The 16770-nt window shown below is 46.6% G+C and overlaps 1 protein-coding gene across 3 annotated transcripts in view; it reads left to right on the forward strand.

Moving 5' to 3' along the window:
• Window positions 1-16770, forward strand: part of LOC141176017 (uncharacterized) — a 29846-nt gene that overhangs the window by 6158 nt on the left and 6918 nt on the right. For all 3 annotated transcript variants that reach the window (XR_012253095.1, XR_012253096.1, XM_073659988.1), the window contains exons 2-6: window positions 5917-6056; window positions 6186-6365; window positions 6440-6563; window positions 6647-6744; window positions 6943-7033. Coding sequence is in view for 1 of the 3 variants with exons in the window: in XM_073659988.1 (XP_073516089.1) it covers window positions 6000-6056; window positions 6186-6365; window positions 6440-6563; window positions 6647-6744; window positions 6943-7033 (550 nt within the window). In the remaining 2 variants the exon portion in view is untranslated. The remainder of the gene's footprint in view (window positions 1-5916; window positions 6057-6185; window positions 6366-6439; window positions 6564-6646; window positions 6745-6942; window positions 7034-16770) is intronic.

The raw sequence follows: 16770 nt of genomic DNA on the forward strand, positions 1-16770 counted from the left end.
AGAGGATGGGTCATGGGAGGGCTTTTTGGGGAGGGGTGTGATTGAGGCATGTTTAAAGTTGGAGGGGAAGACACCAGTTGTTAGTGATAGGTTGAAGAAATGGGTTAGGGTTGGAGTAAATACTGTTGTGAGATTTGGGATGAGGTGGGAAGGGAACTGGTCGAGTGCACAGGTGTTGAGATGTGATCTTGAGGGTAAAGCGGAAAGTTGATCTTTCATGATGGCAGAGAAGCTGGTTTTGGAAGAGGAGGGCTGAGTAGATATGAGGAGGTGCTGTGAGGGTTGTTGGCCAAAGCTTTCTCTGAAGTTATCAATCTTCTGCGTGAAGAATGAGGCAAAGTCTTCAGCTAAGATGGGTGGAGAGGGAGGACGTGCTTGGGGACGGAGGAGAGAATTGAAAGTGTTGAATAATTGTTTAGGGTTGTGAGACAGGGAGGATAAGAGATGAGAAGTATGTTTGCTTTGCTGCAGTGAGTGTGGACTTGAAAGTAGTGAGGGACTGTTTGAATGCCATGAAGTGCTCTTTGGTGTGGGATCTTTTTCATCTCCGATCAGCAACTCTGGAAGCCCGCCTCAGTTCTCTAGTCTAGTCTCTCTGGTGTGCAAGGGTTGCCTGTTAATTTTGCGAGCTTTGGTATGTGTGAGAGGGGCAGCCGATTCGAGAGCTGTAGATATTGTAGTGTTATATAAAGCGGCAGCAGCATCTGCATTGTGTAAGGATTCAAACTTATGTTTGAAAGAGGGAGAAGGGACTCAGAAAGTGAATGTAGATCAAGGTGTTTAAGATTTCTGCGAGGGTGTGCAGGTTTGTGGAGTGGGGATTGTGGACTTAGAGAGGAGAGGGAAGATAATGTAAGTAGGTTGTGGTCAGAAAGAGGGAGAGGTGAGTTAGAGATGTTAGATAGGGAACAGAGAAGGGAGAAGATGAGGTCCAGAATGTGGCCATAATAATAATTATAATAATATTTTTTTATTTTTATAGCGCCAATATAGCTGCACTTTACAATTTTAGGGGGAACTTATACAGACAATACAGAATAAGCATATCTCATGTCGAAAGGAGTGAGGGCCCTGCTCGCCAGCTTACAGTCTATGAGGAAATGGGGGAGACACAAAAGGTAAAATGTACATCTATTGTATAATACAGCCTTGATATACTATATAGGATAAATAATACATGGACTGGTCGCCAGCCAGTATGTGTGCAGTCCTGACCGAAGCTATTTAGTGCATGGCTGGTATGAATCTGAAATTGAAGAATATTTTAATATGGGGGAAAACTGGGACGGACAGATAGTGTGTGGAGGCGATATGCCAGTCTAAAGAAATGGGTTTTTAGGGTCCGCTTGAAACTGTGGGTATTGGGAATTAATCGAACTGTCCTGGGTAGTGCTTTCCATAGAATTGGCGCAGTACGCGAGAAATCTTGGAGACGGGAGTGGGTAGTTCGGATTATGGAGGATTTTAGTTTTAAGTCTTTGGCAGAACGGAGGGCACATGTAGGGTGGTAAACTGAGACAAGGGAGGAGATGTAGGGGGGTACTGAAGCATGGAGCCCTTTGTGGGTAAGCGTAAGTTTAAATTGAACTCTATATTGGATGGGCAACCAATGCAATGACTGGCACATGGTGATCCTGGCTGCTGCATTAAGGACGGATTGGACAGGGAAAGTTTAGTAAGAGGGAGACCGATTAGTAGAGACTTGCAATAGTCGAGACGAGAATGAATAAGAGCTACAGTAAGAGTTTTTGCCGAGTTAAAGGTGAGAAAAGTCCTGATTCTTGAGATGTTTTTGAGGTGTAGATGACAAGAACGAGCGAGTGATTTGATGTGAGGAGTGAAGGAAAGATCTGAATCAAAAATGACCCCAAGACAGGGGTCTTGTTGCTGGAGAGTAATGGTTGAGCCACAAACGGAAATGGCAATATCGGGCTCAGGTGGGTTAGTGGAGGGAGGAAATGTGAGTAGTTCAGTTTTTGACAGATTCAATTTTAGACAGAGGGAGGACATAATGTTAGACACAGCAGAAAGACAATCACTGGTCTTTTGTAGTAATGAAGGGGTGATGTCCGGAGCAGAGGTGTATAATTGGGTGTCATCAGCATAGAGATGGTACTGAAAACTGAATCTGCTGATTGTTTGTCCAATAGGAGCGGTGTATAAGGAAAAAAGAAAGGGGCCTAGGACTGATCCTTGAGGAACACCAACAGTAAGGGGAAGGAGAGAGGAGGAGGAGCCGGCAAAAGACACAGAGAAGGAGCGGTCAGAGAGATAGGAGGAGAACCAGGAGAGAACAGTGTCCTTGAGGCCAATAGTGCAGAGCATGGTGAGGAGGAGCTGGTGATCCACAGTGTCGAATGCTGCAGAGAGATCCAGGAGAATCAGCATGGAGTAGTGACCATTAGATTTAGCTGTTAGTAGATCATTAGAGACTTTAGTGAGGGCAGTTTCAGTAGAATGTAAAGAGCGGAAACCAGATTGTAAAGGGTCAAGAAGAGAGTTGTCGGAGAGATAGCAGATTAGACGGGAATGGACCAGGCGTTCCAGGAGTTTAGAGATAAAGGGAAGATTGGAAACAGGTCTGTAGTTGGCCGTGCAGTTCTGGTCAAGGGATGATTTTTTAAGTAATGGATGTAGGCTGGCATGTTTAAAAGAAGAGGGAAAGATACCAGGTGAGAGGGAGAGGTTGAAAATTTTAGTTAGGTGAGTGGTGACAGCTGGAGAAAGGGACTGAAGGAGATATGAGAGAATAGCGTCACTGGTGCAGGTGGTAGACCGAGAGGAAGCAAGGAGCCTTGTCACTTCTTCTGTGACTGGTTCGAAGACAGAGAGTGAGCCAGATGCAATGGGGCGGGGAAGAGCATGCATAATGTTTGGGAGAAAACTTCCTGTCGGATATGGTCAATTTTTTCTTTGAAATAATTGGCCAGATCGTCAGCGCTGAGGTCGGTGGTCGGGGCCTGTGCTGTTTAATTGAGGAGAGAATGAAACGTGTCAAAGAGTCGTTTAGGATTATTGGAAAGTGAGATGATGAGGTTGTTAAAGTAGGTTTGTTTGGAGAGGTGAAGGGCAGAGTTATATGTTTTCAGCATAAATTTATAATGGAGGAAATCTTCGGGCAGATTAGATTTTCTCCACAGCCGTTCAGCGCACCTGGAGCACCGCTGGAGAAGACGTGTTTGAGGCGTGTGCCAGGGTTGTAGCCGTCTATGCCGAATTGTTCTTTGTGTAGGAGGTGCGGCTTCATCCAGGGCGCATAGCATTATTTCGTTACAATGCTTCAATGCAGAGTCGGGACATGAGAGGAAGGAGATTGGGGCCAATGATGATTGCAACTTTTTCAGAAATTTATGGGCGTTAATGGCGCGTATATTTCTATAAGTGTGGAGAGTGGGGGTGTCTTGAATAGAGTCACAGTTCTTGACAGAGAATGAAAGAAGATTATGGTCAGAGAGTAGAAGGGGAGAGTTAGTAAAGTCATGTACTGAGCAAAGCCGGGAGAAGATCAGGTCCAATGTGTTCCCATCTTCATGTGTAGGAGAATTAGCAAGCTGTGAAAGGCCGAAGGAGGAGGTTAATGATAAAAGATGAGCGGCAGATGGGGCCATCTTTGTGAGTGGCTGCGGAGTACCAATCAACAAGGCCGAAAGAGGAAGTGAGAGATAGAAGCTTAGAGGCAGCTGAGAGGGAAGTGTCAATGTGGATGTTTAAGTCACCCATGATGATAATGGGGATGTCAACGGAATGGAAATTAAATTAAAGGGGAATAAGTTAAGGACGGATTCCTTATCTTAGACTAACATTTAAGCGAGCAATTGTCTATACTAGAGAGGAAGCTACAGTGTCACCAAACTGGGACATGAGTTATCCCACGAAGAACTGAAAGCCACAGCAAGGAGGCATTGAATGTAATTTGTGAGTACTAGTGAGGAGTCGTACCAATATACCACAGCCAGTGAGGTACTTACAAGTCAACTGGGAGCAGAGGGCACCCATATGGCCCCCATAGGGGATGATGGACCTAGCTATGATGATTTTCTGGACTGTTGTAGCTTGTAACAAAAGTTATGTAGTGCCACATGTAACCGGAAAGTACTTGACTCTGCATAATACAAAAGAACCATCCATGAAATGTTGTGCCTGATGTATATCAAGTTCTTGTAAAGTAAAGAAAAGTTTATTTTCGGACTTTGGTTTCCCTCATTCATCTCCATACCATCTGGTCTGCATTATATAGTTATATTTATGTTTTATATTGGGATCTGTGATTTCAATCTATTCCACTGTGTATAGGATGTCTATAGGATAATAGAGTATAATAAAGTTGTTATGGACGTGACTTAACTAACATTATGCAGTGTGTCTGGTTTCCCTATAGTGACGGATATTTCTTGTTGCTAAAACTGTGATATTTTTTTTACGTTAAACCTTTTTTAAACAACTCTCATTAGTGCGATCATACAACACAGAAGCCTCTGATTGCTCAGATGATGCACTGTACTACTGTAGTGCTGTATACTATCCCTGCCTGTCAGTGTAATACTAACGGCCCCGTACACATGAGATAAGTGTTGGCTGAACGGTCATTTGGCAGACGGTTATCTCTCCAGACTCCTCCATACACAGAAATATTCCAGCTTTCCTGTGATCTGTATGAGAGTCGCCTCCAGACTCCTCTAGCGGAGGATTATCTACAGGAAGAAGAAACGGATTAACCTCTGAAATTCAGGAAATTCAGGATGCCAGATCCTTCTCTGCCCTGACATTATCTGTCAGGAGGCCCCCAAATACATTATATAGTCTACCAACACCCCCCCCCCCCCCCAAAAAAAAAAATAGTGCTTTCATGCACCTTTAGTCTAATATGTATGGGGGCATTAAAAGGTAACTTATTGGACGCTGCCTCTGGCCCGGCCTAATAGAATTTAGTACATTACAGGCCCAGGCACCATTATTAGGCATTTATATATCGTAGTAACTAGGCGGCCCCATATTATCAAGACCTTGGAGGAGGAGGGGCATTTAGAATAACTCTGTCAAACCTTCTTAGATGCCATGTTTGCTTTTGACATCAGCAAGTGGTTAAACTGCCAGGGTTTATGTTGCAGCCGCACCTGTGCCATCCCTGCGGTGTAAATCTATGTTCTGGTGCTGAAACAAGTTAATTTTTTTATATTTAACATATTAAAAAATAAGAAAATATGTCTCATGCTTTTTGCATGTTTTTTTTCTTTTTCCTAGAATTGTTGGGGCCAATTTTCTTTTGAAGCATTTTAATATCTGCTTTTTTCTGGTGTATTTTTTGTAACATACGAAAGCCTAAGGCCAGAAATAAACTCCATAAAACACTGTACATGGAGACTTTGGTATCAAATAATTTCTGTCCGAGGTGTTTGTGGAAAGAAAAAAGCTTTTATAAAAGCCTCAAACTTCTGTGTGTGAATCAGACATGAGATCTAACGTGATAGAAGATTACAGTCCGGGGAAGACGGGAAACATTCATATAGACTGCCGGTGGTGATGTAGTCAGTGATGGACTCTGGCCAAATATGTTTCTAGAGCCGTAGTAGAAGATGAAGATGTCGTCCTCATCATGAAGTAGTTATTTCTCATGTCACGTGTAATGAATATCTCCTGCAGTATTGCTAATGCCGATTCCAGTGTCTGTAAATAAAATGAGAATTAGCGTCATGGACGATGAGTCTATAAGAAACGTATTCAGCTGCAGACTCCGAGGAAGAAACTGCTTGTTGTCTGTGGCCTAAAATATATAGGTTTTATTAGTAGATGTAAAGAAGAAAACTAAATACTGTAAAATAACAAATCTCCTCATATGTTTCCCTTATTATCTCCAGTAATTGTATTATTACACTGCACTTTTATGATGTTTCATTGGCTTATCTTCTTCTCACTCAGGTCTCTACAATATCGGATCCTCTTAGTGAAGATCTTCTATAGAAGAGAATTTTCCTGATTTACCCATCAAAGACAGAGACAAGATGGCAGAGAAAATATTACACCTCACCCTAGAGATCCTCTTCCGGCTTACTGGAGAGGTGAGAGATTCTGATGATGTCACATTACATCATTCTTATCTATGGGAATAACAGATGGACAGAACTGGAGAGGTGAGGACTCTGGAAATGTCTGTAGTGAGATTTATTAATGTGTCTCTCCATAATCAGGATTACACAGTAGTGAAGAAAACCTCTAGTGAGCGCCGTCAGGACCCTGTGTCTGAGCAATGGGAAAGACCCCTGAGCCCAATCACAGGACCTCCACCTCACCCCCTGATACATGAGGACATCAATGACCAGAAGATCCTAGAACTCACCTACAAGATGATTGAGCTGCTGACTGGAGAGGTGACACTGCTGGGACATTATACAGTAACGCTATGAAGGGATCGGGGAGATGATGGTATCATTGTATGTGTCAGGTTCCTATAAGGTATCAGGATGTCACTGTCTATTTCTCCATGGAGGAGTGGGAGTATTTAAAAGGACACAAAGATCTGTACAAGGACGTCATGATTGAGGTTCCCCAGCCCCTCACATCACCAGGTAATAGACAGGACTAAATACACACGGCCTATAATTATCTGTATGTAAAGAATGAATTCAGTCCCTGTATGTGTTTCCTCCAGATCTGTCCAGTAAGAGGACAACGCGAGAGAGATGTCCCCATCCTCTTCTTCCACAGGACTGTAAACAAGAAGACCCCAATGTTCCTCAGGGTCATCAGGTAGATGGAGAGAAGGTGTCATGAGATCTCCTCTATGATGTGTAGACGGCTGTGATGGTCTTGTGCTCAGTCTTGTTTTATCCACCAGTATTATATGTTTTATACTTGTGTAATGAGAACGGTGGAGATGACAGGATTAGAGCCGATCATAGATGTGACTTCTCCATCTGTCTGTGACTTTTACAATATTTGTTTCAGGCTGAAGATCTGACCCATATTAATACTATAGAGACATATGTGAGGGGTGATGAGCAGTGTAAAGAGGAGATTCCTACATATGACTATCCAGGTGAGTAGTAACCACTAAATGCAGAGAAGTTACAGATTCTTCCCAGCTTCTCAGCTTTGCTGGTAGTGTATCCCGACCATATCACAATTGTGTAATCACCATTTTGCCTTTAGACCACAACATTCTCCTCCACCCAAAACTGTTCAAATGACTTTGGGTATTAAAAGCCCTTTTCTATAGAGTTTACAACTTTAGAGGATCCACCTACCCCCTGGGATTAGAAAACGCTAACTCTTACCTGCCCAGATCTGTAAACTACAAATCCAAATGACAGCGTACGTAGAATGTGCTGACAAATCAGAAAATCACTTGAAGAAAAATATTATCATGGACCTCTAAGAGAAAGTGGAGGGTAATGATGCTGTTGGCATCCTAGAATCCTGATATCTTATTGGATGAATCTACCTTCTCTCCATTCTGTGCTGCTGAATGTGCTCATATGTTTCCTAAAAGACCAGGTCCAGTCTTTCTGACCAAACTTCACTTTTATGATCGATAAAATTAAATGTACAGTGAGGGCCAAGTGTGAATTTCTGTACAATAATAGATTACTTTGGAATTTTTCACAAATGGTGCTTTACATGTGAAAAGAGGTTACCGACTGGTACAAGAGGAGAGAGGACCCTGCCCGTGAGGGCGCTCAAACAGTCTATAAGGGATGGGTGGGGATACAGTAGGTGAGGGTACAGCTGGTCGTGCAGCTATATGGTGGAGCGAGGGTTACTGGGGGTTGTAGGCTTGTCGGAAGAGGTGGGTCTTCAGCTTCCTTTTAAAGGTTTCAACAGTAGGTGAGAGTCTGATATGTTGGAGTACAGAGTTCAAGAGTAGGGGGGATGCACAGGAGAAATTTTGTATATGATTGTGGGAAGATGAGTTAAGAGGGGAGTAGAGAAGGAGATCTTGTAAGGATCGAGGTTGCGTGCAGCTATGTACCAGGAGACTAGGTCCCAGATATATTTAAGAGACAGGTTGTGGATGGCTTTGCATGTCATGGTTATGGTTTTAAACTGGAGTCTCTGGGCAATGGGTGAGCCAGTGAAGGGATTTTATAGATTGTAATCTTATAGTAGATTGATATTGAAATGATAATAGGAAACAGATTAACTTTATAAGTTATTTTCCAACTTCTCTTGAATACGACAATCCCCTATATACGTATACGGTTGTACACTATTATCTGGGCACATGGCAGATTAAGAAGAGAAAGAGCGGCATTTAGCTATTTGAATGTAGATCTTGCTGGAATAGTTTGCAGACTCAATGTATTGGATTCACAAAAGATGGCTACCACGAACAGGCTTGGCACTATCTACTCCGTTTCCAGATTTCACAGATTGCCTTGTTCATCACTAGTGATGAGTGAGAACTAAAATGCTCGGGTACTCGTTGCTCTCGAATTAAGCAAATTGGAATGCTCAAGTGCTCGGCCCGAGCAACGAGCCCAATGTAAGTTTATGGGAAACGCGAGCATTTGTCTGGCGCCCCCCCCCCCAAAGGTCTGCTGGGGTTAGGGTTTTGAACTGGAGTCTCTGGGCAATGGGGAGCTAGTGAAGGGATTGACTGAGAGGAGAGGCCAGGGAATAGCGAGGGGACAGATGGATTCGTCGGGCAACAGAATTTAGAATAGATAGGAGGAATGCGAGTATGTTAGAAGGGAGGCCACAGAGCAGGAGGTTCCAGTTGTCGAGACGGGAGATGATGAGGGCGTGCACTAGTGTTTATGTAGATTCGTGGTTGAGGAATGTGCGGATCCTGGAGATTTTTTTTTACTTCGAGTCGGCATCCTCCTTACTCCCACCATTCCAAGTTCCCTGAGACAACTGATCCCACACTTGGACACTTCGAAGAGCTGTTTTGTTCATCTTTCCATTTATAGATTCTGGCCTCTCGCTTGGTCCGCTCGGAAGTCGAAAGAACTTGGATATGTGGTTTGAAGGAGAGATTAGAGTCCAGGGTTACCCCAAGAGCTGTTCACTTTTCCATTGATAGATTTGGGCCTCTCGCCCGGCCAGCTTCAAGCAGGGTAGCAGAAGATCGCATGCAGCGATTTGAGCAGCCATGGTCACCCGAAGGTGACAGTGGGAAAATGAAATTACTGTCGCAAGGGGTGGATAATGATGAGACACAATGGACAGAAAGTCAGGAGGAGAACCAGGGTGTGGAAGTGGAAGACGAAGCGGTGGACTATGAAGTCACTAACCCAACCTGGTAAGGGGACATGCAGAGCAAGAAAAGCATCACATAGGGGGAGGGAGGCGTAGCACCACAACAGGCAGGAACAAGCAGTGTGGTGGCCACAGACACAAGGCAGGCAACTGCTCCCTGGAATACCCACACGCCGGAAGTTGCCAGTGCAAATATTATGTCTTCCTGAGACTGGTTCTTTTTTAAAGACTGTTTAGATAACCCCAAAAGGGGCATTTGCAACATCTGCCAGGCCAGCATCAGCAAGAGCACCAAAACGAACAGCCTGACCACCAACAGCATGCTCAGGCATATGACAGAGGATTGCAGAGTTGTTGAAAGCTGTATCAGAGAACCTGATGGCGGCTCTGAAGCTAGGCAAGCTTGCACACGTACCATGCCTGGTCCATGTGCTCAACTTAGTGGTTCAGCGATTTCTCAAAATCTACCTGGATCTGCCAGAGCAGCTTGTGAAAGTACTCCACGTGTGTGCCCATTTCAGAAAGTCAGCTACAGCTTCCGCCGCCCTGGCCGGGTTTCAGCAGCGTTTGCAGCTTCCAGTTCACCAACTGGTGTGTGATGTGACTACTCGTTGGAAATCAACGTTGCAGATGTGTGGAATGATTTTGAGCAGCAGAGAGCAGTTGTTGAGTACCTGCTTCAACACGCCCGTTGGCATTCAGGTCAGCCTCCGCACATAAGAGCTGATGAGTGGGCATGGATGTCTGACATCTGTGTCGCCATCCAAAACTTTGAGGACTCCACCAAGATAGTGAGCGGCTATGACACAATAATTAGCGTCGTCATGCAGGTGACATGAGCAAGTGAGTGATTTTTCACGTTGAATAAAGGATAGTTGTGTGTCAAATATGACTCCAAGACAGCAGGTGTGCCGAATGGGAGTTATAGTGGCACCAACTAAAGGAAATTGCAAAGTTAGGTATAGGTAGGTTAGTAAAAGTCAGGTATAGGTAGGTTAGTAGAGGGAGGAAACCAAAGGAGTTTATTGTTGGAGATATTAAGTTCAGGCTCTTGAAGAATTATATAAAAAAAATTCCTATCTGACAACGCTGGTGGCAGAGGTCACAGTTCCTTGGACAACCAAGGAATACAGGCAGGAGAGACACAAATCAGATGCAGCAGAGGTAGGGGAACGCTGTCAAAGGTCTGTGACAGTTTTCTCAGACCCTCCCAGTGCCCAGGCTCTAATAAACCTGGTACTCTGACAAGGAGGGAAAAGGTTTGGAAGATGCTGAAGGACTACCTTGGCGACTGTACCAGCATCCTCCATGATTCCTCTCTGTGCCTTACAACTGTTGGGTATCCAAGCTGGACCCTTGGAGGTCCTGGCGGCTAGCGTTTTGTCAGAGATGGTTTTTAATGCTGCTGAGGGCATTATAAATTATATAACTGATAGGCGCATCTGCCTGTCAACTGAAAATGCTGACAGGCTGACTTATCAAAATGAACAAGGGCTGGATTGGGCCAGACCTCTCAACACCACCAGATGATAGCATCGAGCATAAACTCAAATCCAGTGGTTATTTTTTTGGGGTCTATTCCCATGCACCCCTTCACACCCAGACATCCTCCTTCTCCTCATCCTCCACCTCCATATTTCCATGCCCACATAAATTTTTAAGAGTGTTTCTAATTAGAGACGAGCGAATATTTCAACATTCGATTCAGATTATAATTACCGTTTTTGCAATATTCGCCAATGTAATTGTCGAGTATTCGCCGAACGCCATTGGATTCAATGGGGGTCAAAACCAATCGCATACACAACACCTTCAAATGGGACCAAAAGCTGCAAAACACATCAATTTAGGGGCAGACAACAGGAAAGTGCTATCAATTGACCCACAGTACAAGTAGTATAATTATTATTCATTATTATAGCGCAATTTATTCCATGGCACTTTGCATGTGAAAAGAGGTTACCGAGTGGTACAAGAGGAGAGAGGACCCTGCCCGTGAGGGCGCACAAACAGTCTATAAGGGATGGGTGAGGATACAGTTGGTGAGGGTACAGCTGGTCGTGCAGCAATATGGTGGAGCGAGGGTTACTGGGGGTTGTAGGCTTGTCGGAAGAGGTGGGTCTTCAGCTTCCTTTTAAAGGTTTCAACAGTAGGCGAGAGTCTGATATGTTGGAGTACAGAGTTCAAGAGTAGAGGGGATGCACAGGAGAAATCTTGTATATGATTGTGGGAACATGAGTTAAGACGGGAGTAGAGAAGGAGATCTTGTAAGGATCGAGGTTGCGTGCAGGTACAGTACAGATCAAAAGTTTGGACACTCCTTCTCATTTAAAGATTTTTCTGTATTTTCATGACTATGAAAATTGTACATTCACACTGAAGGCATCAAAACTATGAATTAACACATGTGGAATTATATACTTAACAAAAAAGTGTGAAACAACTGAAAATATGTCTTGTATTCTAGGTTCTTCAAAGTAGCCACCTTTTGCTTTGATGACTGCTTTGCATACTCTTGGCATTCACTTCATGAGCTTCAAGAGGTAGTCACCGGAAATGGTTTTCACTTCACAGGTGTGCCCTGTCAGGTTTAATAAGTGTGATTTCTTGCCTTATAAATGGGGTTGGGACCATCAGTTGTGTTGTGCAGAAGTCTGCTGGATACACAGCTAATAGTCCTACTGAATAGACTGTTAGAATTTGTATTATGGCAAGAAAAAAGCAGCTAAGTAAAGAAAAACGAGTGGCCATCATTACTTTAAGAAATGAAGGTCAGTCAGTACGAAAAATTGGGAAAACTTTGAAAGTGTCCCAAGTGCAGTTGCAAAAACCATCAAGCGCTACAAAGAAACTGGCTCACATGAGGACCACCGCAGGAAAGGAAGACCAAGAGTCACCTCTGCTTCTGAGGATAACTTTATCCAAGTCACCAGCCTCAGAAATCGCAGGTTAACAGCAGCTCAGATTAGAGATCAGGTCAATGCCACACAGAGTTCTAGCAGCAGGCACATCTCTTCAACAACTGTTAAGAGGAGACTTTGTGCAGCAGGCCTTCATGGTAAAATAGCTGCTAGGAAACCACTGCTAAGGACAGGAAACAAGCGGAAGAGACTTGTTTGGGCTAAAGAACACAAGGAATGGACATTAGACCAGTGGAAATCTGTGCTTTGGTCTGATGAGTCCAAATTTGAGATCTTTGGTTCCAACCACCGTGTCTTTGTGTGATGCAGAAAAGGTGAACTGATGGACTCTACATGCCTGGTTCCCACTGTGAAGCATGGAGGAGGAGGTGTGATGGTGTGGGGTGTAACGGGTCTGGGAGGCGGAACCTCTGAGCTACTATACAAGGGGGCAGCCCTTGTAAGGGAGCGGGTGGCAGTCTCTGGATGAACGGACAGGGAGATACGGCAAGTGATCAGGGCAGTCTCTGGGTAAAGGGTAGGTACGACCTGTGATGGCAGAGCCTCCGGGTAGGCTAGCAGGCAGATGGTAGATGTGTGCTCCCAGGTGAGCAAGCGAGAGTCTCTGGAATAACAGGTGGTCACGGCACGTGACGGCGGAACCTCCGGGCTGGCAAGCAGGTAGGTAACGGAGAAGCGCTCCCAGGTGAGCGGGCAAGAGTCTCTGGAATAGCTGGTGGTCACCGCACGTGACAACGGGACCTCCGGGCTGGCAAGCAGGCAGGTAACGGAGATGCGCTCCCAGGTGAGCGGGCAAGAGTCTCTGAGATAGCTGGTGGTCACAGCACGTGACAACGGAGCCTCCGGGCTGGCAAGCAGGCAGATAACGGAGAAGCGCTCCCAGGTGAGCGGGCAAGCTGGTCCATAGACAGACTGACCGGAGTAGTAAGGCAGACCGTCGGACCTCAGGCAAGCAGGCAGGTAGCTGATATGCGCTCCCAGGTGAGCGGGCAGGCTGGTCCTTTAGACAGACTGACAGGAGTAGTAAGGCAGACCGTCGGACCTCAGACTGGCAGACAGGTAACAAGTATTCAGGCAGGAATCAGGCAGGTAACTGGCAGGTAACTGGCAGGAAACTGGCAGGTAACTGGCAACGGGACCTGAGGGCTGAAGCACAGGTGAGACACAGGTGCAAACAACATTGCTCGGGCACCTCCATTTTGGAGGAGGTGCCTTATATATGATGAAGTCCTCCGGCCATTGGCCGGGGACTCTTTAGGGCGGCGCGCGCGGCCCCTTTAAGAGGAGGGGAGCGCGCGCGCCCTAAGCACAGGGGCCGGGAAGGAGCGCGCGCTGAGAGCAGAGCAGGAGGAGGACGCCGGGACGGAGCGCGCGCTGACAGCAGAGCGGGGGGAGGAAGCCGGGCACGGAGCAGAGCGGTGAGGGGAGCAGCGTCCCTGCCTAGCAGAGGGCAGGGACGCCGGCACTACATGGGGGTGCTTTGCTGGTGATACTGTTGGGGATGTATTCAAAATTGAAGGCATACTGAACCAGCATGGCTACCACAGCATCTTGCAGCGGCATGCTATTCCATCCGGTTTGCGTTTAGTTGGACCATCATTTATTTTTCAACAGGACAATGATCCCAAACACACCTCCAGGTTGTGTAAGGGCTATTTGACCAAGAAGGAGAGTGATGGGGTGCTACACCAGATGACCTGGCCTCCACAGTCACCAGACCTGAACCCAATCAAGATGGTTTGGGGTGAGCTGGACCACAGAGTGAAGGCAAAAGGTTTCTCAAGCGCTAAGCATCTCTGGGAACTCCTTCAAGATTGTTGGAAGATCATTTCAGGTGACTACCTCTTGAAGCTCATCAAGAGAATGCCAAGCGTGTGCAAACCAGTCATCAAAGCAAAAGGTGGCTACTTTGAAGAACCTAGAATATAAGACATATTTTCAGTTGTTTCACACTTTTTTGTTAAGTATATAATCCCACATGTGTTAATTCATCGTTTTTATGCCTTCAATGTGAATGTACAATTTTCATAGTCATGAAAATACAGAAAAATCTTTAAATGAGAAGGTGTGTCCAAACTTTTGGTCTGTACTGTAAGTACCAGGAGACTAGGTCCCAGATATATTTAAGAGACAGGTTGTGGATGGCTTTGCATCTCATGGTTATGGTTTTGAACTGGAGTCTCTGGGCAATGGGGGAGCCAGTGAAGGGATTTTATAGATTGCAATCTTATAGATTTTTGGAGCCAGTCCACAGTAAAAAAGCAACCATAGAATGTCCGGGAACCTTCCCACAGACTTCTTAGCCAGGGCTGCTTCTCGTCTGGGTTGGATGGGCCCACCAGAGAACCGGAAACTCCTCCAGTGGGCCCTGGCTTCTCCTTCAGGAGAGTTCATAGTGCAAACCTTGCAGGTCGTGATGATGATAGAGGCCACCATCTTGTCACACACGACCATGCCTAGCTGTATGTTCAGCGGTGAGATCCACCAATCTGCCTGTTGTGTTACAGCTTTCAACAACTCTGCACCGGTGTGTGTTTTGTCACCTAAGCATTAAGCATATTATCTTCAGCACAGCCTGTTGCCGCTTGGCCAAGGCAGTGCTGCAGTGCTTCCAACTTGGGACTGATGTGGTCATTTCGGAGATGGATGCCGAACAGGAGGAGGAGGGGGGTGCAGGAGCTGAACAATGTTATTACATTGAGGGTACATTAGCGAGTCTGGTTTTTATACAAAAGAAAGATCCTACTGTGTTTTTATTTTATTTGTTTTTTTACAGCTCTTCAAATGTGTATTGGAGTGCGTCCTAATTTTTGGCAGCCCTTGAAATTGCTGCATATGCAATAACAGTGTAACATCCCTGGCAGCGTGCTTGCATAGTGCACCACCTCCCACTATGCAAGACCGCAATCTTACCTGTCAGTCCAGCCTAAAAACCGTGCTCCCGTTCATGCTGTGTGCATGTCTCTTGACTGACTGCTTAGGGTGGCGGCCCGGTTACTTCCTGATTCTTATAGCTGCTGTGGGCACACCCCTAATGCGTCTCCAGCCTATTGCTGTGAGTCACTGGATATTTAAACCCCCTCCACCCAGAAGGAGGTGCCTGAGCAACACTTTCACTCAGTTTGTCTTTGCAACTGTATTGCCAGGTCCTGTCCTGTTTCTGCCACTCTGGGGGCTGCATACCCAGACCTGTTATCTCTGACTTCTAGTCTGTTTCCGCCACTCTGGGGGCTGTATACCCAGACCTGTTACCTGTGACTTCTAGTCTGTTTCCGCCACTCTGGGGGCTGTATACCCAGGCTCGTTCTTGTATCTCATTGCAGTAGCAGTTCCTGTCTGAACTGTATCCTAGCCTGTTACCTGTTTGTCTCTATGTCCGTACCTTCCCTTTTCCTGCAGTATCTGAACCTGCACCTAACTCCAACTCGTTGTCTCTGTACTTCTGTTTGCGAGTTTTGTGTCCACTCGCTACTTCATAGGAAGTACCCTGTGTGTATCTGGTTCTGCTTGTCCCTTTTCCCTTCCTCCGTATCTTCCTCCTGTGTTCTAGCCATCTTCCTGTATTTTCCAGTCTGTTCCATGTGAACAGAGCCCTGTCCTCTCTGCCTTGTTCACCGCACCCCCGGTTTCGCTCCGCTCTGTCTTGCCCACCACTCCAGCGGTTTCTCTCTGCTCTGACTTGCCCACCGCTCCGGTGGCTTCCCTCTGCTCTGCCTTACCCACTGCTCCGGCGGTTTCTCTCTGCTCTGACTTTCCCACCGCTCCGGCGGCTTCCCTCTGCTCTGCCTTACCCACTGCTCCGGCGGCTTCTCTCTGCTCTGCCTTGCCCACCGCTCCAGCGGCTTCTCTCTGCTCTGCCTTGCTCACCGCACCAGCGGTTTCTCTCTGCTCTGCCTTGCCCACCACTCCGGCGGCTTCTCTCTCCTTTGCCTTGCCCACCGCTCTGGCGGCTTCTCTCAGCTCTGCCTTGCCCACCGCTCCGGCGGTTTCTCTCTGCTCAGCCTTGTCCACCGCACCTGCGGTTTCTCTCTGCTCTGCCTTGTCCACCGCTCCGGCGGTTCCGCTCTGCTCTGCCTTGCCCACCGCACCTGCGGTTTTCGTTCCGCTCTGCTTGCTCACCGCACCAGCAGTTTCTCTCTGCTCTGCCTTGTCCTCTGCTCCGGCGGATTTGCTTTACTCTGCTTGTCTACCGCATCTGCGGCTCTGCACCTGTCTCCCAGTCTGTACTGGACCCTATCCAGCCTGCGCTCCAACCTGCTAGTACCTCCCTGTCTGCACTCCAGCCGTGCTTGCCAGTATCTCCCTGTCTGCACTCCAGCCGTGCTTGCCAGTGCCCACCTGTCTGCATACCAGCCGTGCTTGCCAGTACCCACCTGTCTGCATACCAGCTGTACTTGCCAATACCCACCTGCCTGTATGCCAGTCTAACCTGCCTGTTCCTGCATTACCCGGTGTGGGTCAACAACTGTGACCGGGATCTGACCTGGAGTCGCACCTGGTCCCTCTGCTCGGTTCCTCCTTGGTCCACGGAGTCGACTAAGCCGCCGTGCGACCTTGGTCGGATCGGGTTGATACTTAGTTACGCCCCTCCAGGCACTCTTCGGTTCATGGTACAGTGGGATCACTAATCACGCTCATGCCAGTCAGTCCG

Source organism: Phyllobates terribilis, unplaced genomic scaffold (genome assembly GCF_046119375.1).
Source record: "Phyllobates terribilis strain yellow unplaced genomic scaffold, ASM4611937v1 Scaffold_17__1_contigs__length_24005725, whole genome shotgun sequence".
Classification (NCBI taxonomy): domain Eukaryota; kingdom Metazoa; phylum Chordata; class Amphibia; order Anura; family Dendrobatidae; genus Phyllobates; species Phyllobates terribilis.